Source organism: Ambystoma mexicanum, chromosome 10, assembly GCF_040938575.1.
Source record: "Ambystoma mexicanum isolate Mex_15411 chromosome 10, UKY_AmexF1_1, whole genome shotgun sequence".
NCBI classification, from domain to species: domain Eukaryota; kingdom Metazoa; phylum Chordata; class Amphibia; order Caudata; family Ambystomatidae; genus Ambystoma; species Ambystoma mexicanum.
The window spans coordinates 1105200073-1105223358 of NC_090932.1; the positions used below are offsets into that span (position 1 = coordinate 1105200073).

The 23286-nt window shown below is 45.2% G+C and overlaps 1 protein-coding gene across 3 annotated transcripts in view; it reads left to right on the plus strand.

Moving 5' to 3' along the window:
• The first annotated feature begins 128 nt into the window (after nucleotides 1-128).
• The window catches only part of YKT6 (YKT6 v-SNARE homolog), a 361132-nt gene continuing 337974 nt past the window's right edge, over nucleotides 129-23286 (plus strand). Inside the window, exon 1 of one of the 3 annotated variants that reach the window (XM_069618958.1) lies at nucleotides 129-227. In XM_069618958.1, coding sequence (XP_069475059.1) covers nucleotides 203-227 — 25 coding nt within the window. In that variant the 5' untranslated portion in view covers nucleotides 129-202. Of the gene's footprint in view, nucleotides 228-336; nucleotides 429-7663; nucleotides 7685-23286 lie in introns of those variants that run through there. The other 2 variants (XM_069618959.1, XM_069618960.1) reach the window with 2 other exon arrangements.

The window sequence follows — 23286 nt, forward strand, 5'->3', positions numbered from 1 at the left end:
CACAACCTTCGCGCTTCGTGATTCCAGATCAGTCAACTCTCAGTCCAGCTCAATGAAATTGCTCCAGAACCTCTTCATTGCTCAGAAATCACACTGATGACGTCAGAGGTCACGTGAAAAATAGTGGGCGGGCCGTTGCTATGGTCCTATTCTCTGATGGGAACTAGCGCTACCTTTTCGAAGTGGGAGGTTTACGAGTTTAATGCTGTGCGTGGAAGTGGGGAGAGGTAGGGAGAGGCAATAATTCATAAATCTGTCCCGCTACATTTAGAACAGTGTTTGCTGGCTCTTGTTTTCTTATTTAAAGTACAAACTTTCGCTTGCTTTTGCGTGGTACGTTGGGAGTTGTAGTTGCGTAGCTGCTTCCTGTCTGCAGGCAACTGACTGATACTAGAAGCGGAAGTGCGTGGAGCAGAGGATCCAGAAAGGTAAGATGGGGTGTCTGCTGGATCTTGAGGTGCTGGTGAAGGGGAAGAGGGAGCAAGGCGACACACTCCACTGTGAGAGATAGATGGAAATGAACAGAGGGGAACTGTAGTTTAGATGGAAGAGAGGAGGCACTGTAGGAGGTAAATGAGTTGGCAGGGAGAGTCGGCTCACTAGATAGGAGAGGTTAGGCAGGGGATGTGGAAAGAGAAACACCTCGTAACTGTGAGGACAGTCCTGGTTCTTCAGATTTGACATTAATAACCTTACTGCCCCTTATAGACGGGTACATAGTTATTTAACCAGAAGCGATTCGTGACCTAAAACTGGGTGGCAAATATTATAATTGAAGAATGAACTAAGGGAACATGTTCATGGGGTTTACACTCACGTCTGCTTGCTCTTAGTGTACCCGAAGAGTTACAATGTTTACCGTGTTGCACGGCGAATATAGTACCTCTGCTCATTTGTATGAGTGATACAGAAACATTTACCAAACCCTACCCTTTGCCGAGTGTGATGTTATGATGGAAACCATAAGGAACACTCGTGCAGTCCAAACTTCCAGCTAGGGTCAGATTCGGGCAGACGTTGGAATGAACAGACCCTCTTAATGTTGCTGCGGGTGTCTGTCTATCAACGCTCCAGCTGTGGGGCGCCAATCTCTTAATCGTGATATGACTCGAATTGGAGTATTAACATTTCTTTCACTTTATGCCAACGACATGGTCTTAGTTTCAAAATCTCCTGTTGTGATCAGGAAGCAGTTATTGGCGTTGTACATGTTTAGTACTGATTGGGACCTTGAAATAAATATAGCTAGACCGTATCCATATTGTATCTCAAATCTAGAAGGATAAAGGTATTTTTTTAAGTGTAAAATGGATTTGAGATACTCTTGAGCATTGTTATGCATGGGTGTTGGGGTATCAGCATTTGAGTGGAACGTAGTGGGGTGTGTGCTTAAACGACGATCGGGTGCAACAATTGCCTGTAAATTTGGCAGAAGAGATACTTTTCCGACAATTGAAGTCTATAAAGTTCAGGCACAGCAAGAGTCCCTCTAAAGGGCTAGCATTAGGGTGGCCATTCTATTAACCCTATCAGGGTAGGGTCTTATTTGGCAAGGCCCACCCAACACCCGTGAATGTCCACTCTGCTGCACTGTGTGGGTGTTTACAGATTTTAATGTCACTGTGGTAGGCCCCATTAGCTTCAGGCCCCACTTGTTAGAGAGTCATAACCTATTGAAATTAATGAATTAAGTGTTCTATGAAAAACGTATATTCCCTTCCTTAAAGCGCCCCACAGTTCCACTTTATCTGGAATTGGGTTTACAACCAATTTGGTATGAGGCTAAAACGAAACCCCCCATCTGTTTTGGGTTCTCCTGACTACTGTATGTGAGTTGACATTCTAATAAATATTATGGGGCCATAGCAACTCAAAGGATCGACTGGTGAAATGGCTCCGGTATGTCAAATCTAGTCAGTTTGATTTCAGGTTTTTCCCATTTTCGGAATGAACATTTTGATGATACAGGTTAGGACTAGCCATGAGCCTAAACTGGTCTCTGAAGACAGGACGTTGCTTTAAATCGTTTGCTGTCTCGTCTTACAACATGATCCCTTACTACGGAATATATGTGTATCAAGATGGTCTGGGGTTGTGAACCACATCTGGGTTGTATTATGGGTCTTCGGATGAGAAACTAACAAATTCAATTCAGATTAAATGTTCTCCCAATTGCTGGTCTGATGGTAAACCGCATCCTATAACTCCCAATAATAGTTCTATATGCCAAAGCTACTGAAACAGGACACAAAACAGGAAGTGGATTTCTATGTGGGAAATGTAGGAACATTGCTTCTACCTCATATTGTAAAGAACAGGATCATTCATCAGCTGATACTGTAGTGTTTTTAAAAGTTGCTCTTTTACTTGAGATTGTTCTCACAGCTGCAGGCTTTTTAGGTTGTGCTTGGCAAGTTCACAATAAATATGTGACTAACTCCTTAATTTGCTTTAAGCTGTTTTTTAAAGTCTTGTGACGATGGCAATGTGTTTTGTTTTTAATTAAATGAAATTGTATTCTTAAGGGTTCTTATATAGCACCACAAGCCCGAAGACCTCTGGGCGCTCACACAGACGCAACAGACAAACATGCAGGTGGCAACAATAGATGTCTCAGAGCGATTTATCAACTCCTCGGTCAAAAAGGAACGTTTTTAAGCTCTTTTTGAATTGTGCAAGTGATGCAAAAGAGGAAGGGCGTTCCACAAAGGTGTTGCCCAGAAATCAAGTTGGACTCCCCAATCTTTTTCAATAAGGTGTGAGGTTGAGTTAGAAGCTCTTGGTTGTTAGAGCGTTGAGAGCGCCTAATGGGAGCTCTCTTAATCCGAGATATAAGGTATTTTGGGGCATCATCCGACAGGCACTTAAACAATACTTGATTTTTTAAAAGAAATTCTCTGCTTAATAGGAAGCCAGTGTAATTTCCTACTGGCCATGTTTATATGTGCCTGCCCGTAATGTATTGTTCAGCTTTTTTTTTTATTTTTATTATGAACTTGTTTTCTTGTGTGCTTTTATGGACATTTAATGCATTTCAAATAAAGCAATTGAATACGTACTTGTTGAACATAAATGTAAAACCAACATCACTGGTTGGAAAATATAAATAAAATTCAAATAGAATTGGACACTATGCCTTGGTGCACCGAACAAAGAGAAGCCAGAACAGTAACGCAATATAAGTATCCTGTGTCAGAAGTGCTATTCGAAGGTGTTTTTACTGTACTGACCTTATGCCTATTTTAATGCAGTGCTCAAAGGTACATTACATAGACTACATAGACAAACTGCACAATCTGTCAGAAGCACGTGTAGTTGTTAACGATTTCTGATAACCTATTCATGTGGTGATGCACAAGTAACCACAACCGTTATCAGTGGAGGAGGCCAGAAAAGTGAAAATGTGCAATGCGTAGTAGATGCATGATTAAAAAGATTATCATCTTTTTTGCTTCATATCCCAACTGAGTGAGATGGGAGTGGTGCACATCCTACAGTTCTGCTTTTAATCTTCTCTAAAATGCTTTCCATAATAATTCGTACAGTATCAGTGTGACCTGGGGAAAATATAGTTTCAATGTATTTAGTGGTTTTGGCATGCTAAGCTGTATTTGAGCCCCCCTACACTTGTCTCTGAAACGGAGTGGAAGTAATTCTCATTTGGAATGGTTAAACTGTAGTCTGAGAGCAGGATTACAAATAGCTGAGTTATTTAGCTCCTCTCTCCTTTCTATTTCCCCTATTCATGCCTCCTTTAGACAGTAATTTTTCTGGCTTTCACTATGCAAATATGACTCCCTTTGACCACACTATCCTGCAGGTGGGTTCCCACCTTATTGTGCCCAGGCTCAGCCTTGGGTCACTCAGGATCCAGACCTCAAAATAAACATGCATCGTGACCTGTGATGCTGGCACACATCACGAATCCTCCACCCAACATTTAGCCTACATAGATTCCCTTGGTGCCCGATTCCCTACTTGCACGTAAGCTCCTTCCTTAAGAATCAGCCCCACAGACTTTCATGTACCCTCTGAGTATTGCTAACGAACGAATCCCAAGCCATCTGTCTTCCCTTCTGTTAGTGACTTTGCTCACTGCCTTGCCTCTAAAATTCGTGACAATCTTTCTAACTTTGTCACCCTCATTCTGTCCACCACCTCTTCTGCTCTCGACTACTGCTTTACTTACGAATTAGCACCAACCCACTGTGTGTGTGTGTGTGGTAGCAAGCTGTTTTCTTCTCAAATGCTCAAAAACCTAGTCTCACTCGCGGTTGTAGGTGAAGGGGTCGAATGAAAAGAATCGATATACAATTGTTTCTAATCAAAAGGACCGAAAACCAAAAAATCTAATGCATTTTTTTGGGGGGGGGGCGGGGTCCCCCCAAAACCCTGTTTTTTGCTCAAAAACCACAATTTTTACTTATACCAAGTCCCCCCCAAAAAAATACATTTAAAAAAAGGCATTAAATCCTTTTTTTTCCGATCCTTTTGAGTCGAACGTATTGTATTCAACCCTTTTGACTGGACACCCACACGTGCTGCTCTGGTTTCTCTGCCTCCTTCCAACCTGCAACTGTGATACCCCCTTTAAAGAAACCCTCTGCTGACCCAAATGTCCTGGCAAACTATCATCCAGCTTCCCTCCTTCTGCGTTATTTAAAGGTCCTTGAGCAGGTGTCTTCTCCCGGTTCACTAAATACTTTGAGGATAAAGGCCTTTGAAATCCACTTAATTTCTGTTTCCTGGGCTAGCTCCACCTCTGACACGTATCGTCTTCAATTTGTTGTCCCCCAGGGTTCAGTGCTTAGTCCTCTTCTATTTTTCCTTTACACAATTTTGCTCTCTAAACTCATGTTCCATCAGTCTTTTCTGTCACTTCAATTTCTTTATCTACTCTTTCTGACTCTTCATGCCAACGTCTCTGCCTGTCTTGGTTCAACGTTGGATGCGCATTCACTTAAATTGAACTTTGCTTCCTCTGTCTATCCCTCAGGCAAAACGTTTCCACCTGCTTTTCTCTCCTTCTTTCCCAAGAAATATTGGTTTCCACTGCTGTTCGCACATGCTACTAACGTGTGCATTCCTTCATGCCCCCATTTGCTGTATGTTGCTAAACTTCTTCTCGCTAGTCTATTTCTTCCTCAACTACTAGTTCCTCCTTGTTGGTCGGCCTCCCATCTTTCTCCCCTCTGCTTGGTCTTCATCTCTGTTTCTTATCCTCCCTATCCACTCAGGCCTCCATTCATTTAAGCTCTGCTTTTCGCCTCTCATTTGACAACTGCCTTCATTCTCACTTCCTATGCACTGTCTATAAATGCATTCACGGTCTGGCTCCATCTTATCTTTTTACCTGCCCCCCTCCACTTGCTCTGTCCGTTCTGAAAATCTTCGTCTCCTTATTGTTCCCAAATGCCCATATGCCCCATCTTGCTCTTTCTCCTTACTCACACCCACACCCTGTAACCCTCCTCTTCTCTTCATCACCTTTTTCACAGTATATTAATTTACTGTCATCACTACCTAATGCTTGATCATTCTTCTGTCTCAATACCATTTCATCTCTTCATGTTTATTTTACCATTTCAATTTTGACTTACCATACTATACAAATGCAATAAAATACAAATACTTCAATCTGGCTTCCTCAGTAAACACACCACCGAGACTGAACTTGTGCTTGTCTCCAACAGTCTCTTATGCTCACCACTTCAAACTTTCTTCTTTACTTAATACAGTTTTTGACACTGTTGACCGCCCCTCCCTTCTTCTCAATTTGCAAGAGCTTGGGTTTCTCAAATGTACTCTCGCCTGTTTTCTGTCTTACCTGGACGCACACTCCTTTGAAAACTACGAAAACTCTCTAATCCCCACTCGTGCTCAGCAAACTCGACTACTGCTGGAGCATGCTCCTTAGCCTTCCTCCCTTTAGACATAGCCCCCCACTTGGCTACCTGCATTTTCTACGACCTACCGAGATCCTTCCCCACGTCTGCCTACGGGCACCAGCCTGGCTGGCTGTCCTTGCACAACCACCCCCTTTTCAAGCTCATTCTCTTTGTCTAGAAGGCTATCAATGGTCTTGCTCTTTAGTAACGGTCGGATTGTATGTCTAATCATGATGATGTCTGCTCGCATCTCGTTCCCTCTACTGCTTCCCTGCACTCTCCCTTGCTCCCTGTGCCGCCTCACTCTCCCTTGCCCACTGTGCTGCTGCATGCATCTGCTTTTTCTGCCTACTCAATTGGAACCACTGGCCCATCCCCATCTGTGCAAGCCCCGATGTGGCTCCCTTCAAACCCTGGTTAAAATGCACTTCCTCCTTCCCTCTTCCCCCACTCCTAAATCCAGCACTGTGTATTGTACTCTTTGCTTTGAAGTACTTGCCCCAGTATATTCATTTTTACCATTTGTAAGACTCCTTTTTTCTTATATCATTTTTTTGTTTTGTCACTGATCTATGTCCCCTTTATTCACACCATCCTAAACGTAACACCAAAAGGAAGGAAGATTAGGACAAATATTAGAAAGCAAGTGATTTTTGAGATGGGTGAAAAGAAAGAATTCTTAGAAATAGATTGAATGTGGAGCATTCCTTCCAAGTTTTGGAGCTAAAAGCATGAAACCGCAAAAGCGAGATTGGGCACAGGGTGGCCTAGGAACAGTTGGCAGAAACTGAGATTCAGATGGAAGAACCAGCGCACAAGCAGGAGGGGAGGGAGATGTGCAAAGATAGGGCAGAGCGATTGATCCCATGAAGACATTTTGAGAGTGATGCAAAGAAAGCGAAAAATTAGAATAAAAGGGTAGCCAGCTGAGACAGTGAAGGGAAGGAATACGAAGCACAGCAAGCAAATCTGCAAAGAGTGCGAATGTCAAAATTGAAGATGGAATTAAAAGGAGCAAGATGATTGGCCAGAAGGCCCACAAGAAGACGGGACCACTGTCAAGAAAAGAAAAATAAGTTTAGTGGCATGAAACGTGAGAAATGGGTGAGCTTTACAAATAGTCAGAAATGACAGAAGTGGGCTATGTTGGAGAGATGCATTGAGAAGAGGGCACCCAAGCTTCGGGCAGATGTAGAAAAAGGGAGAGTTGTTGGTCGGAAAAGAATGGATGAGATGGGGGATAGGAGGTGGAATGGTAGAAGCAGGAACAGAATTTCAGCCTCGGAGGCATTAAGATGTAAGAAATGTGAGTTCCCCCAAGATTGGATGGTAAAACAGATGGTAGTATGAAGGGTATCAGAAAAAGAAGAGAACGAAACAAAAAGCTGCAAATTATCTGTGTACAAAGGTGACGAAAGTCCAAAGTAAGAAACAGAAGATTCGGGAGGCGTAGAGGGCCTGAAACCGTGCCTTGGGGAACACCATGTTTCAGTTAAGTTGACTTCCCATCAAGTCTTTTGCTACAAATGCTTTGAAACAACAAAAGATGTCAAATCTACATACTTTGGGAATGCTGTCAGTAAAGTTACTATAAACTGAAAATGTGTATTTGAGGTTTTATATATAGCGCAACCCTAGCTAGATGTAACAGAACACTCATTCTATACCAGGGATCAACATTTACGATTGGAAAAGCGGGAATTAAAAGCAGCTCCTGGATATCGAGCATTAACCAGTGACCACTGGGCAACGAGGGGCCAGTATATAGCGTTCTGCAGATCTTTCGACCACATACGGTACAAACATATTCCTATTTTATTTTTTTTGCCATATTTATGGCCCATTAAGCTTTAAATGTTGTACAGATGTGTCTGACAATCGAATGTTCAAACTCACTGAATTTAAGTCCCATAGGTGTGTGTTCGGTATCTTGGGGAGCCAAGAATAGCTCCTGGTACCTGTTGGAGTCATGCTAACTAGTCTCTTCTAGGCAACAAGCAGGAGCTTAATAGCTCCCAGCTCCCCACAATTTCGAACCCAGTACACTTCAAGGCTAACGTAGGGGTATACATTTCAAGTTACAAGCTACTTGCCAATTCTAAATTGCCACCTCACTTCTACACACACACACTGCACCCCATTTATCACTCGCCAAGAGTCCATTATCACTAACCAGTGTTGAGTGCAAATTTTGCGCTCTGGGTAACGCATGAGGGGCGGGTTTGTGATATGTGGCATAGGATGTACCATCCAGGGGGATTTGGATATAATGCAAGAGGGCAACGAGCCTCAGTGGCATGTAGGTATTGACTGAAGACTATGGTCTGCAGTTTCTTCCTGAACTGCAAGATCATTGACATGGTCCCAATGGCCATGGCATAGTGTTCATGTAGTCGGAGACTTAGCAAGAAAAGGCTGGTGTCCTCGTTTTTTTCCCCTTGAATACCAGTTCCTTCCCGATCTTAGCGATGGCTTGGCTCATCGAGGACCACAACACCCCCTGAGCTACTGAGATTTTCAGCTCGGTTGGCAGGTGTGCGAGCGGTGGTTGCCAGGTCGGTATTGCAATCAATCTTAGTGCTCTGGCTGGAACGGGAAGCCAGTGCAGCTCCCTTAGGATAAAAGAAATATGGTTGAATTTCTTTTCCTTTGCGTCATGCTGTGCCCTGTCGAGCCAGGCCTAAGGAAGCCATTCAAGGCCAGATGTGTCCTCGGAATGCTGATGAGGCAGTTTTCCCAATTGATGTGGGCAATTGCCATGGCCTGGATGGTGGTTCTGAAGTCCTCATGGGTTTGACAGTCGGACAAGTGTGGGTGAAGGGAAGAAGGGTTTATCTTCTCAAAGCGGGTTTACAGGTACCAGGATTATATTGTCGGAAGGAGAGCATGAATGATTTGGCAGTCATAGCCTGATTAGGGGTGAAACCATCAATGTACATGCTGTTTATTCACTCTTGTATGGTATGCTGCTAGATGGGTGACCCGAGTAGAACATATTCCATCTTTTGGGAATTGAGCTTCAGGTATGTGCTTGTCATCCAGGCTTGGATGAGGCAAAGCAGCGCTTAATGTGCAAGATGCCGTGTGTAAAATTGACTTTTGGTATCATCCGTATATTGGTGGAGTGAGATGTGGGGTCCATTGAGAAGAGATCCCAAAGGCTCCATGTAGGGATTAAAGATCGCCGGATAGAGTACTGAACCTTGTGGGACTCTGCAGGTGATTGGAATGCAGTACGACCTAATGTTGCCCCTCTGGTTGGCTTGATGCCTGTCCGAAAGGTAACATTGTAATTATTTGAGAATTGTGGCTGAGAAGCCCATTTTGTTTGCAATTGGGATGGTCAGTGTGAGGTGATTGACTTCCTGCCCTGCTGCTTTCAATATAGTTAGTCAAAGAGGACCAGGAGGAGGAATGTGTCTCTGGTTGCCCTGATTTGAGGAGCATCCTCTATGACCTGGATGGTGTCTGTTTCAGTGCTACATTTGGGTCTGAACCCATATTGTTAATCGCAGAGCAGGACGCATTGATTAATCCCATCATGGAATTGGGTTGGCAACTGCCTACTTGGTGATTTTCTTTTTCTCCATTGAGTGGGAGGCTAGTTTATTACTCTCCAACCATTGTAATTGGGAGGAAAATAATTCTCGGCAGAGTGAGAAAGTAATTCTCCTTCCCAATGGGGATTTTTTTTAGTAGAGTAAATAGTGCAGCTATACTAAAAGCATACATACGGTTTAGTGAGTAGCCTTTACTTAATGGGGAGTTCAGTTGACCCAATTTATTGCAACAAAACTATGTAATTCAGTGGATGTGGGAATTGACAACCATCTCAACTCTGAGGCACTCATGATATTATTTTTGATTTCGTTGTTGATCCTTGCTGTGATGTCATGGGCTGAGCAACGAACGGGCTTGACTCTCGAGTTAAGATGGTTGTCACTTCCCAAACCTGCTGAATTTCATAGGTTTTGTAATAGTAAGTTGGATCATCTTCACTGTCTCTTAACTAAAGTTTCACTTAATTTGAAAACGTTTTTAATTTGCTAGATTTTCATCCATGGCCACTGTCTAGTCTGCTTCAATCGGTACAAAATTCCATCACCCCTCTACCCATCAGAAATAAATGACCTAATTCCTCTGGCCATAACCCATTGTTTCCTCTGTCTTTTAATTTCCGCAAGTTTACCTCTGCAATTTCCTGCAGTAACATACTCCCGTTCACTAGCACGCAGCCTTCTGTTGCCGTGCCAACCTTAATTAGGCAGCATTTTCACATCTTGCTCATACGTTCAAAAGTCACCAACTAACCATGTGTTACTCTTTCACCCTACCCAAATGGGCACCACCTTTTTCCCCTTTCCCTCCTCCAAGCATCATGTTGCCTTTTTTTCCTTCTTTTTTTTGGTTTTCTGCAGGATTACTGCCAGAATCTCTTGTATTGAGTAAAAAAAAGCCAGCTGTCCATTTCATGAGCCTCAGTGTTGCAATGCACCGTGGGAGACATATTAATGTTTTTGGGGACCTGGGGCACCCCATTCTATGTCTATATTAAAAAGCTACTGGGCGGATTTACACCAAACCAAAAAAATGAATGCGTGCATAGCTTTGTGCCTAGGGTGTTTCTGATTCAGTTGAAATCCATTCAACAGTTTTCTCGATACACATATTCGATGTAAGCTTTTTTTCTCTTTGGTAAAAGGAATGCGCGCAGTTTGACTGCTTTATTTTCTTAATATGTTTTGAACTGTTAAATGAGTTTGCCACAAAACTCTGATTGGGCCCATGTATGGCATTTTTTAGAGTCAAACGTTGTTGGCATTAGAATTTTGAGAAGTCCATGCAATGTTTTCAGACTTTTAACTGTGACCGTTTTTTCCCTAAAGAATTTGACAATTTTTTTTAATTGCTCCATGCATAACTCACACGTACGGTGCTATTCATAGTTGGTCATCGTAACATTTTCGCATCTCACCATACTGCTCACTTCATACCTAAGCAGCTGAATTTCGCTTGTAATTGTCTCCATACCAAGCGCATAGCTACGCAGAATTTGTTGGTGTGCACATACACCAAACAAAGAGAGATTGAAACATTGTGTTGGCCCCAAACTTATATGGCTTTTAAAACTACAACCATGCACATAAATGGATTATGTTCAACCACTACTGGTTGTCTCACTGTTTTGTCTGCTACGTTGCACGTAGCTAGATTAACTTGATTGCATAGCTAGATTAACTCGATTGCATTTATACAGGCACCCGTAATAACTTTAACTTAATATCAGTACAAGAACACCTAGGACACAGCCACTTTTGATTCCTTGCTCTTCCCTGTTTACCAGAAACATTAGGAGCTTTTCTCCTAGTGTTTTGCTCATCTGTTTGATGGATTAAGTCACTTTTACACATCCTTAACTACTGCATAGCTCCATCATGTGCCTGCATCCATAGCAGTTGGGGAGGTTGAGTCCGTGTTTGCGCCGCCACAGTAACTGCAGACTTATTAATGGTGCCTATATACCTTCAACATGACTAGTTAACTTTTAGTTGTACCTACGTGACAAACAGATACAGGCTTTGCATACCAATGGCCTACAAACCTAAACTCACTCAAGTATCTCCATAATAACGGTGTAGCTAGTGGTTTTGTGGTATTTCAACTGCACTGCCAAAGTATCACTGTTTGCACCCACTGTATCTGCCTGAACAAGCAGCACCAAGTTAAATCATCACACCTATCTGTCATAATCTGTTCTATCTCAATGACACTAGGCCCTTCACACATAGAGCATCAGACACGAAAAATTCCTCATGCATTCTGGAAACATTAAAACCATAACCGCCTGCACTGCTACACTGAACAAACCCTTTCTGTAACCTAACCTCTGGAAAATCATCCCATCTTTATACTCTACAAGCCAATTGGCCTAGTACGTGCTCTGAACAGTTCCATAATTTCTCAACTGCCCCCCTCCCTGCTGTCCCTATTTCTGTCTCGATGCCCTTCCCCACCCCCCACTTACCTGAAGGGATTGCATTGTTGCGGCACCACTCCACTAATGTCTGCCAGGCTGACATGAAACTGGAAGAGGGGCTCTGATCATATTTCTTTAAAACATGGAGTGTGCGAGCAGCACAACCATTTATTTCAAATAAATCCATGCCTATTAGCAAACATGATGTGAACCTGTGGTGCTAATAGCTATAATGATTTCTGAGGGCCGTACCTGGTGGTAACGTCCCTGTGTCCTCGTTTTAAGGCTTTCCATACACTTGAGCCTATTAACTCGGGCCACTACAACTGGGTGCTGCCCTCAGAACTCACTTGTCATTATGCCTATAATGATATTTATGCCATTGAGGTGCCACTGTTTTACCATAATACTGACCACTCCATGGACCTTATGTTACCAACCCAACGATCTGTTCTATACAGTGCCTATTCCTGACTATGCTACTCTTGGCTAAGGCTTAGCGGTCACTGAAAACATTCCGGAGTTTGATCACAATGTATAGCTAGCTCGTAAGTAAATCAATCAAAAATGTCCAGGGTTGCCTGAGCACACACTCTAGTCCCTGTGCATCCAATATTGCAATGTGTACGAACTATACATTCTCTAAATCTGCCCAGTAAGTTAACCCAATTGTGACAACACTTTGGGGGATATCCGCCTCCTCCATTGCACAGTTGTGATCCACCTAAAAAGACTGACCCATGCTATCGCGATTCACTCCCTCCTACACCGCCAATGCATGCCACCTGTGTTGTTTTTTTTTTTTGTTAAATTTATATGTTTTATTTCCTCCGGCAGACTACGGTCTGGACACCACTGACTGGGGGCATAGTACTGTTGTGGCAAGACATAGTCTGTCAATCCCTTCACCCTAGATTCTGCCAGCTGTTGGGTCCAAAATATTTAGGAGGCACAAATGGCAGACACCACACACACGTACACACGCAGGACAGATGCGCGTACACACATTTTGCACCTCAAAACACTTGTCTGCAGGCGCATATCACACAGGGGCATGTTCGAAAGCAAGACTGCGCTGCTCTGATCTACTGAACGTCGTTGCAATGCCTCCTGATTAATTCACAATTCCTACCCTCATAAGCAGAACTCAATGAAAACTGCTCCCTCCAAACCCCCCTTCCAGACTGAAGTGATCAGGTGGACTCATATCGTGAGGGAGATGCATTTATTAATCAAGTCTTATTTAGTATAGTCTATCAGCGCCACCTTCCCAACAGTCCCTATGCTCTCCTCTCACACTCTGTTTCTAGAACACATTTGAACCTAATCATTCCATCCCTAGCCTCAAGCCGGTCTCCTTGTAAGACAGGCCCCCCTTCCTAACGGGATGACTCAAACCTGCAGCAGCAACAGAATTTGCAGCATCAACAGCAACATCCAAGATGACTACCACTGTGCCTCAGTGCACACTAGGCGCTGCCGTGGGTCTGCAGCACCTTGATTGGCTGGTGTCCCCACTTGAAGGAGCAAGCCCCCTGCGCCGGCAGTGGCTGGTGTCCCCATTTGAAGGAGCCAACCCCCTGCGCCGGCAGGCGAAGCTGGCCCCCACTGAAGGCCTACAACCAGACTATGGAGGCAGCCATTAACTAAGTGGCCCTCTTGGGCACCAGTAAAGCTAAAAACCCCACATAAGACCACAGCCTCCCTCCTTATCTATACCTACACATCCTTTTTTTCACCTCCCACCCCCCCGGCTTGTTTACCTACATCATGGTTTCCGACACTTCCTCTTTTCTTACTTGGGCTAATCCCACTTCTTCCGCACTTGCCCCCCCTTTCTGCTCCCCCTTCTCCTCACGGTTTACCCTTTAATCATCCCCTTTCTCTATAATCTGTGTTCTGCCTCCTTTCCCGCCTCCTTTAAACACAGATACGCTCTGGGCGTGGCTGAGTACGAGAAGGAGCAGCTCTTTCAGGGCAGATGTGAACAAGGCTATTGGAGTTGGAAGGCCAAGGGGCTGATCGGCAGTTGCGAAGAATGAGAGAGAGCCAGGCGAGAATTTCACACTTTCTGGAATCCGTAAGCGTTCCAAGACTGCAACTGAACGAGCAGAAAGGAGAAACCTTCAGGGTACTTCAAAGCGGCCCGCTACACTCCCGGGTGTACGTTGGAGTTTGGGAGGAGCAGAGGAGGCGTTGGTAACAGCCTTGACTGCTATATGAAAGATGTTGAAGAAAGAAGCCCAATGAATGTGACCAGTGAGTTATCGAAGGCAACAAAAGCATTTTTTCGTGTTAAAGTAAAAGTAACTGTAACCAAAAGTTGAAGGTTGCGCGTTTGCCGATAGAACTCGTAAGTAATGGAAAGTACAATTGTTGAATTGTGAGAATAGTATACAAAGCAACAAGTGGTCCTGCGAGGAGGACTCGCATATGTTCTGAGCCAAAGTGTATTTAATGGGAACCGGCGGCAAGAAAGTAACCTCGATTGCGAATTAAAGTTGAATAAGTGAAAAGCAAAGTATATGAACTCTGAATATGCTAAGAGGGCAAAGTATACAAACTTTGAAAGAGGCCAAGAGAGCAAAAGTAAGTAAAGAGAAAAAGAAACTACAAGAAGCATTGGTCTTGTGAGGTGATGAAGTTTGTTGATTGTTAAATTGTTTAAATAAAGGTCAAAGTGGTCATGCAGAAGTCTACGTAAAATCCTTGCAGTTTCAAAAGTCTAAAACAGTAAAAAGATAAAACCTGGGAAAGGGCACCCCCACAAAGTGAAAGACCAGCTTGAGCCTGGCGGGGGGAAGCCTTTGTTGAATTGTGGCAAAGTAAAAGTCAAGAGTAGAACTGTAGATTTTGTGACAAGGCAGGCAAAGCCTAAGAACTGATTGAACTGCCAAAAGCTTGAAGCACAAGCCCGAACTGTTAAAGTGTACCAGTAAGCCAAAGTGTGCAAGACTGATAGAACTGTGCCATCCACCTACCCTTTTTATGATTCTTGAGACCCTGTGCTGCTGAACGTGGGGAAGGGAGTTGTTACCTAAGCCATTCTGACATTTCTTTTAAGGCACTATTTTTCCTTTTGTTTTCCCTTTACACATTTGTCATTTAAGGAGGGCAAAGTTTGTTTTTTCTTTTTTAGTATAGGCCTTTTTATTCTGACTAGACTGACTTGGACTTGTTTGGTATTTGTTTAATGGTTAAGATTACTCCCAAGTGTTGGGGCAACTTAAGAATTCTACCAACCCAACCAAAATAAAGGTTTTTGAAACTTGCATCTATTTTGTTTGTGTCTACTGTTGATACCATGCCTTCCTTATAACAGTATAGCGGTGACCCCTGCACTGCAGCAAGGGTTTGATATGATGGTCCAAATGGCCCTGCTGCACTACCGTACAGTGGCTATTCCTGCAACTCTGCATTCGATTTCTATGAAAGTTCATTGGTACTCTGCTGCACTATAGCAAGCAAGAGTGGAAATGTTTGTCTGTGCAATGCTGCTTCACTAGAACAGTGGTGGTTCTGACACTGCATCAGGAGTTTGGCATAATGGTCCATTGGATTCTAATGCATTAATGTAGAGGTGGCCCCTGCACACTAGTGAGAGTGAGCCATGATGTTCACTTGACTCCACTGCACAAATACAATGGGGATCTCTGCATGGCAACAGGCTTTGGGCGTGATGGTTAATGGGGCTGTAGTAGTACACAGAAAAGTAATGTCTTGCGCATCATGGCTCTTTTTGTAGGAGTTGTTGTTACTGTGGAATGGTTTCTGTGTCTATTTTACACCCTCATTCCCCCACTCCTTACCCAGTCACCCATTTCTACTCACTGCCCCACACTCTCATTGTTCTCAGCAAACGGCTCTTAATTTCACTCTAATTTGGTGGCTCTCTCGCCTTTCACCCTTCTACCACCTCGCCCTTCTACCCTCCTCACCTCTGCCCTCTTTGCCCCCACTGCTCTCTTGTCCCCTTTGCCCTCACCTCTTCTGCTGGTGGCCCTCTGGCACCACTCCACCACTGACCCCCCCTCTACGCTCCTTTCCCTTTTCTGGTGCCCTCCCCCTCTGTTGTCCCTCAGATGGTCCTCAGACATCTCTCCCCTTCCTCTTTCCTCCCGTTCCTTCAGTGCTTCAGATAAGAATTGACAGTGGGATTAATGTACTCCCTGTTTTTGGGAGTAAAATGGGAATTGTATTTATATTTGTACTCCCTTAAAAAAAAAATATAGATATAAGCAGATTCCACAAGCCTCAGAAATATATCACATGCTGTGCAAGGGCCGACATCTAGTGGAAGCTGCAGAGTATTACAGTTTGTATTTCGAAACTCGAAAATGGGCATCGGCACAGGGCGTGCCAGTAATACTATCCCTAGTGTGACGTCCACTGTACCCATGATCCCTCAGGCGTGTAGGACCCTCTGATTGTTTTTTTCCGCCATACTTGACGGAAGCATTCCGCGGAGTACCCTGGCTTTCAGCCATATTTTGCTAAAAATCAATAATTATTCCCTGTTTCTTCCACTCCCACGTTGAATCATCGAGGTTCGAAGTTCGACGCCGACCCGGAGAAGAAACAACCGTCGAGAGCTGCATGACAGACTTTGGGCCTCGGAAGGCCGCTGGCCTCGGCCCGGGCCTTGGAAGGCCTATGGCCTCGGCCCTGCAAGTAGGGAGAGTGGGGGGGGTAACATACTCTACACTCGTATATATTTTCCTATACACACTAGCCCGCTGCCACAGGGTACGTGTGGAGGGTACCCCTTTCAAATTCTGCCCTAAGTGCAACCGCAAGTATCCTTGGGTTGACAAACACGCCACCTGTAACCTCTGCTTGCCGAGGGACCACCCCGAGGCGAACTGCTGAGTGTGTAGCTGGTTCAAGGCTAAGACACTTAAGGACCGCTCAACCAAACGTTGTGTAATGATCTCTGCTTCCAAAAGGTCAGGGTTTTCCCAACTCCCTTGGAAGCAGATCCATAACCCAGGTTCCGAGTGCCAACCAGTCCCAATTGGGACCTTTTGGACCCAGTCCTGGCGCCAGTGGCACCAGGCTCATAAATATGCCCAGTCCCAGCGCTGGAAGCGGCGGGCTCATAATGCTTGGGTGGACTTACCTGCAGCAGACCATGCTGCTTACTTGCCTGCCAGTTGAGCCTCTGATCCTCTTCTGTTTGGAACTACTTTTCCTGTTGGGTGGGGCAGGAGCCACTCCCTAGATTCAGAACACTGGAACTCTTCGGGAAAGCAGGAACTCTTTTCTTACCTAGGCGTGGCTGTGGAAGGAGACACCTAAGCACTACAGGAGGCTATTTAAACCACACCCGATGGATGAATCTTGCTTTGCATTATTCTGCATCCTCTGCAGCAGAACGCTCATCGTGTCTTCTGAATCTGATCCTGGGCCTAAGGAAAAAGGCTTACCATCCTGAATCCAGTCTTCAGCAACACCTATAAAGACAAGAAAGAACAGGTTAGCATTACGGTCTTCAGTGACAGCTCTTCACTTACCTGGTCCATCGGCTGTCACCAACGCCTTGCGCTGCATTCCGGCATCTGAAAGACAAAGGCTTACCTACTCTTCGTGCGCTCCGGAGGTCTTCACACTGCATTCCGGCATCTGAAAGACAAAAGCTTACCAACTCTTCGCACGCTCCGGAGGCCTTCGGCGCTGCATCCCGCATCTGAAAGACAAAACAAGGTGCGTTTAAAGACATTGGGGAACTTTAATACTCACGTGCCATTACTCCTTTCCACATCTAACCCAGTGGGTATTCCGGCACCCTGCAGCCGCTCCGAACTTGTACCTGCAAAATAAAAAGACAGTTAGAGCGCATCGTGAAGCAGGCAACAAGCGCTTACTTACGTGCTTCCAGGCGCTTCTATTAATCACACGGGCTCCATCTTCAACTCACTTCAGCCCGTCATCCGCCATCGCCGGAACCCTGCAAAACAAGAAACATCATTACTAAAGACTTTAAAGACATTAGAATTACTCGAAACTTACCGTTCGTGCAGTAAACGACGGACAGCAGTCCTCTGAAGTCAAGAGGCCTGATCCCCTTATCCAGTGAAGAAACTGGTTACAGCACCCTGCCCCGAGGCAGATGGAGAGCACGGCGTTCACTTACCTAAGGTGAGAGCGTTAACCTTTGTGGTTCTACAGGAGAAGAGAAAGGGAAGAAGAGAGAGACATTCAATAACCCAGTTCCTTAATCCCATATTTTCTATCTGCAGACATCTTACCCTGCGAGTCAGACATACAGTGCACAGAGGTCCAGCCCAAAGAGCCAGCCGTGTGTTACACATCACCTTTGAAGATACGGTATACGCCCAGTCAAGACCGGCGCCTCTACGGGAATCAGGTGAGCGTTACACGTTGGGCCCACCACGGCAGGCAACGCGAGGCCATGGAAGCTGAGGGCACCTCCAGTGATGGCACCGATGCCGTACTTTTGGATGGCGAGGGCAATGAGGTGTCGAAAGACGCCCAAGCGCAAGTCCCTGACCTCGGAAGGCTGTCCGGCAGGGCAGTTATGGGGAACACACCCGGCGACACGAACGCTACCCACACCACTTCTACACCTAAACACTCAAAGTCCAACCGAGACTCGACGCGCGTGTCCAGTTCTCGGAAAGAGGCACGCACAGAGCGGCCCACCGATTTGGTGTCCTTTGGGCGTTCTCGGTCAAGATCGCCGCATGACACCAGGCAACCGTCCACAGTTGCCAAAGGTGCCTCACTCACCAAAGTCATTGAGGTTCGCTCGTCAGAAGATGAATTCGACCTCCACCCCCAGCCCGCACACCAGAAGTCAGCTCCGGCAGCCCATTCGGCGTCTGCCTCTGAGTCCCAACGTGCACACTCTAAAGAAATAGACAGTACCCCCGAATCTCGACGCCAGCGTTGCATAGCTCAGAGAAGGTGAAAACACTAGGGAAACACTCTTCTACTCATGGGGGAGGTGGTAAATAGTAGCAGTCTCTCTCTTTCTCTCTTTCTCTCTTTCTCTCTTTCTCTCTTTCTCTCTCCCCCCTCCCCCCCCCCCCCCGCAGACACTTAAGGACAGCCAAAAGTCTTCCGATAAGCAAAAATCCAAGACCTCTGTCCCTGCCCCCAAGTCCAAACTGGTTCCTCCTCCTCCTCCTCCTCACGAAATGGGAATAGAAGGGGAACCCTCTCATGGAATTGTCATTCTCAGCTCCAGGAAATGGAGTAGTGAAGATATAGACAGGGTAATGACGAGAATGTCTTACCTGGCTGACTTCTACTCCAAGAACCCAGAACACTTCCTCACCTATACCCCTGATGTTGTTACTCCCTCAGGATCTAGGGACCCGCAGCCCCCTGGTAAGAAACCTCGGTTTGAGACTCCAATGCAAGGTCTGTGTTAAGGCCCTTTTTACATCCAGCCTTACACCCAGTATAGTGAGGATCCAGACTTGGTAACGTTGGACGGCCAAACTGGGGGGGGGGGGACTATTATGGGGACGACAAGGGCCAAGACAAGGAGGAAGATGACCCAGAAGTCTACAGAATAGACTCCCCTGTAAGCAAAGAACCACAAGTTACCGACTCTCCAGTCGACAGCCAGCCCCTCCTAAATGAGGTCTTGACTAGAGCGGCAGGGCACTTCCGCATAGACACTCACGGCGCACAGGAGGAGAGGGACTTTGCTGAGGAACTAGTGGGAGAAAAGAAACCCATTGCCCAAGCCATTCCAATTCTCAAGTCCATCCAACGGAGAATTGACCCTTCTCACTCCTAACCTCACCAGGTCAGTAAATGCCAGAGTCGAGAAATTGTTCTCTGCCCTCTGTCGGCCCTGCTGTTTGCCCTCGCGATAGAACCACTTGCTGCAGGCCTCGGAGCCAGACAATTGGAAAAAGGACTCGCCCTAGGGCCCCATAAATTTATCCTATCATTATACGCTGATGTGGCCCTCTTTATCATTGACCCAGTAGTGAACCTGAATCCGGTGATGAGAGGTGCTCAGGTTTGGAGGTTTCATCGGGGCTAAAAATCAACCACACCAAGTCGTGGTATTTCCCTTGACAGCTGATAAAATAGAATTCAGAGACCAATTTCCACAGGAATCCGGTATTTGGGGGTAATGCTGTCGAGGAATCGTAAAGAACTCTTCCGAGACGACTACGGGAAGACGATCAACACACTTTGTGATAAAATATCACAGTGGCGGTACCTTCGCTCACACGGTGAGGCCGGGTCTCAATAGTGAAAATGGTCATATTGCCCAAGCTACTATACCGGTTTGTCAACATCCCACTGCTATTGTCAAGGAGCTTCTTTCTGTGCCTACGCAGCTTGATCCTAGAATTAATATGGGCAGGCAAACCGGCCAGAGTGGCCCACACAATTCTTGTCCAACCAATTAAGAAAGGAGGGCTGGCAGTGCCTGCCTTAGAATGTTACTACTGGGCAGCACAAGCGCAATTCCTGGGACACTGGTACGCTACCGAATTCATCCGTCCTCGCGTCCAAATTGAAAGGGCCCTGAAATCTCCAAATATCCTGCGGGCAGCGATTATAGGAGAAGTCCAGGTACCACCAAGAACCCTAAATGGAGTGTTGATCACGTATGAAATCTGGAAAGAAATGACAGATAAAAGTGGTGTCGCTGTTAGATTCTCGCCCCTCCTACTGGCAACCGAGAGAGTTTACCTCCAGTGGGCAGACATACTACAAGATTTGTTTGTGGAAGGAAGTTTTCTGACGATCCAGCAAGCTCGAGAACGAGGCACTGATTCAGCTCTAGACGTATTTATATATTTCCGACTCCAATACGCACTTAAATCATTATTTCCGACACAGCCACCCACATGGCAACTCCTACATGGGGTAATTCAAACACAAGGTGAAGGCAGGCTGATATCCAATATCTATAGGGACTTGCTCACGGTCACAACACACAGGCTGACAACTCCAAAATATAGGTGGGAAAAGGCACTGGAGAGTACGATTACAGAGGACGAATGGGCATACGCACTGTGGCAGACACTAAAGGTATCTTTAAACTCCAGATACAAGCTAATTCATTTTAATTATGTTAATCAAGTATACCATACACCGGCCAGACTCCACAGACAACGTCCAACCATGTCAGTGGCCTGCGGGCGACGTGGCACGACCCCAGCAGGATTTCTTTACATAGCCTGGGAATGCCCGACAATCGGTCATTTTTGGGCAGAAGTGTTAGACAAGATCTCAACAATGATTGGTGAACAACTGGAGCAAAGCCGTCAATGCTGAGGTACACCAAGGACCTGCAACCCCTGGTGAGGAGACTAGCTGGCCTACTGCTGGTACTCGCACGAAGACACATAGCTATAACCTGGGGGAAATGTTGCCCACCCACATTACAACTATGGCTCCAAGAGGTAAGCGATATGCAAACAACTTTTATTAGGGCTGTGCCGCTGCATGCACAGCCTCCAGACATATGGGGTCCCCATAAATTATCTGCTAACATCGTCAGACTAAATCTAGGCGAGAGACTACCGATTTCTCCGCCTTGGTTCCTGAACTCTTTTCGACTACTGAATTAGAGGTTATTGTGTATTGCATGACCGAAAGAAGATTTTCGGTGCAAGTGAGAGGGGGATGGGGCATCACGCTGCGCATTGTTGTAATCTGTTATTTTTACAGTTATAAAACTAAAATAAAAGTTGGAAGAAAAAAAAGATAATCCCGACTTCCAGGGAGACATAAAGGTGCTCCTACAGAACCATGGTGAAACTCCTTTGAAGTACATTGTAGGGGAATAATTGCACAGGGAATTCTTGAAACAGCTCAATTTCCCTGTTTTATAGAGTGTGAACCAGAAGAAACTAAGAGGTACCTTAGACTTTGGGGAAGCTGATGAACCCTCTACCACTGAGGCATAGGGGGAGAGGCAAAGGGGGAAGAAGAACCTACCATTCTTCCCGATCTAGATTTCACCCAGCGAAATGATCCAGCACTCGCAGAGGCTTTCTTGCAGGTGATTCCTGAAGGGGAAGGATTAGAGAAGGAAAGTCCTGTTTTCTTCCTAAAGCAAGGAATACTGTATAGAAAGGAAACCTCCAGAGAAGGCCTACGTAAAACTCAGTAATCCCCAAAACCCATCGAAAGATCGTCCTAGAGATTGCACATTCTCATTTGACTGGCGGACCCCTGGGACAATCTAAGATCCAAGCGCACATCAGTGAGAAGGTTTACTGGCCAGGTATACATTCTGACATAAAGAACTTCATTCAGACATGTGAAATATGTCACAAAACTAGTACGCATATTCCCTTGCCTGCCCCTCTGAACCCTTTACCAATAGAAGTCCCTTTCTCCCGATTTGGGGTGGGTATCATTGGACTGTTGGAAACCTCTAGACTGGGTAACAAATATGTCCTCGTAATCGTTGATTACGCTACCCGATAACAAGAGGCATTATGCGGAACAACACAACCCAGCACATTTTAAAATGCCTATTACCATATTTTTCCAGGGTTGGTTTCCCCAAAGAAATTCTAACTGATCAGGCATCCGATTGTATGAGCATACTCCTGGGTGAAGTCAAGGAATTACTCCATGTTTCTACTTTAAGAACCTCTGTTTATCACCCCAAATGGACGGATTGGTAGAAACATTTTACAAAAACCTTAAGATGATCTTAAGAAAAGTTGGTAGACCAGGATGGGGAAGACTGGATTGCATGATTCCCTGGGCCCTATTTGCAGTAAGAAAGACTGCCTCAGGCGTCCACCGGATTCTCTCCTTTTAAACTACTTTATGGTTGAAAACCAAGAGATGTCCTTGACATGCTCTGGGAAACTCTCTCACAAACGGGTACCCGTTTTTTGAGAGCATATGATGTTCAAAATCTAGTCTATGCTCACATGAAGAAAGCCCAAGCACAACAAAAGTCCACCTGTAAAAACAAGGTACACTTAAGATCTTTTCCAGTAGGACAAAAGGTATTCGTCCTCTTACCTACTTCTGAAAAGAAACTTGTCTTAAAGTGGCATGGGCCATATGAAGTACTACAGCAAACTGGGACCTGTGCCTATAAAATAGCCCTACCTAACAGGAAGCAAAAGTGTAATAATGTAACTTCAGGGGTGGTCTTGGGCTTCTTACATATACTTTATTACATAGTTACATTAAGCTAAATATAAGGATAACCATTGGGTCCCATCACCCAGGCTTAACTCACATCAGGTAGAACACTCGTACAGCATTTACACATCAACATTCCACATGACATCACAGGGTCTCTCATTCACAAGCAAGCACTTCACAACACATCTACTTCCTTTCCAATGACGCACAACCACACAACATTCACCAACACGCACTTCACAACACACCTCCTTCCTTTTCCACACCACACCAACAAACACATCACAACACATTCCTTTCCTTTTT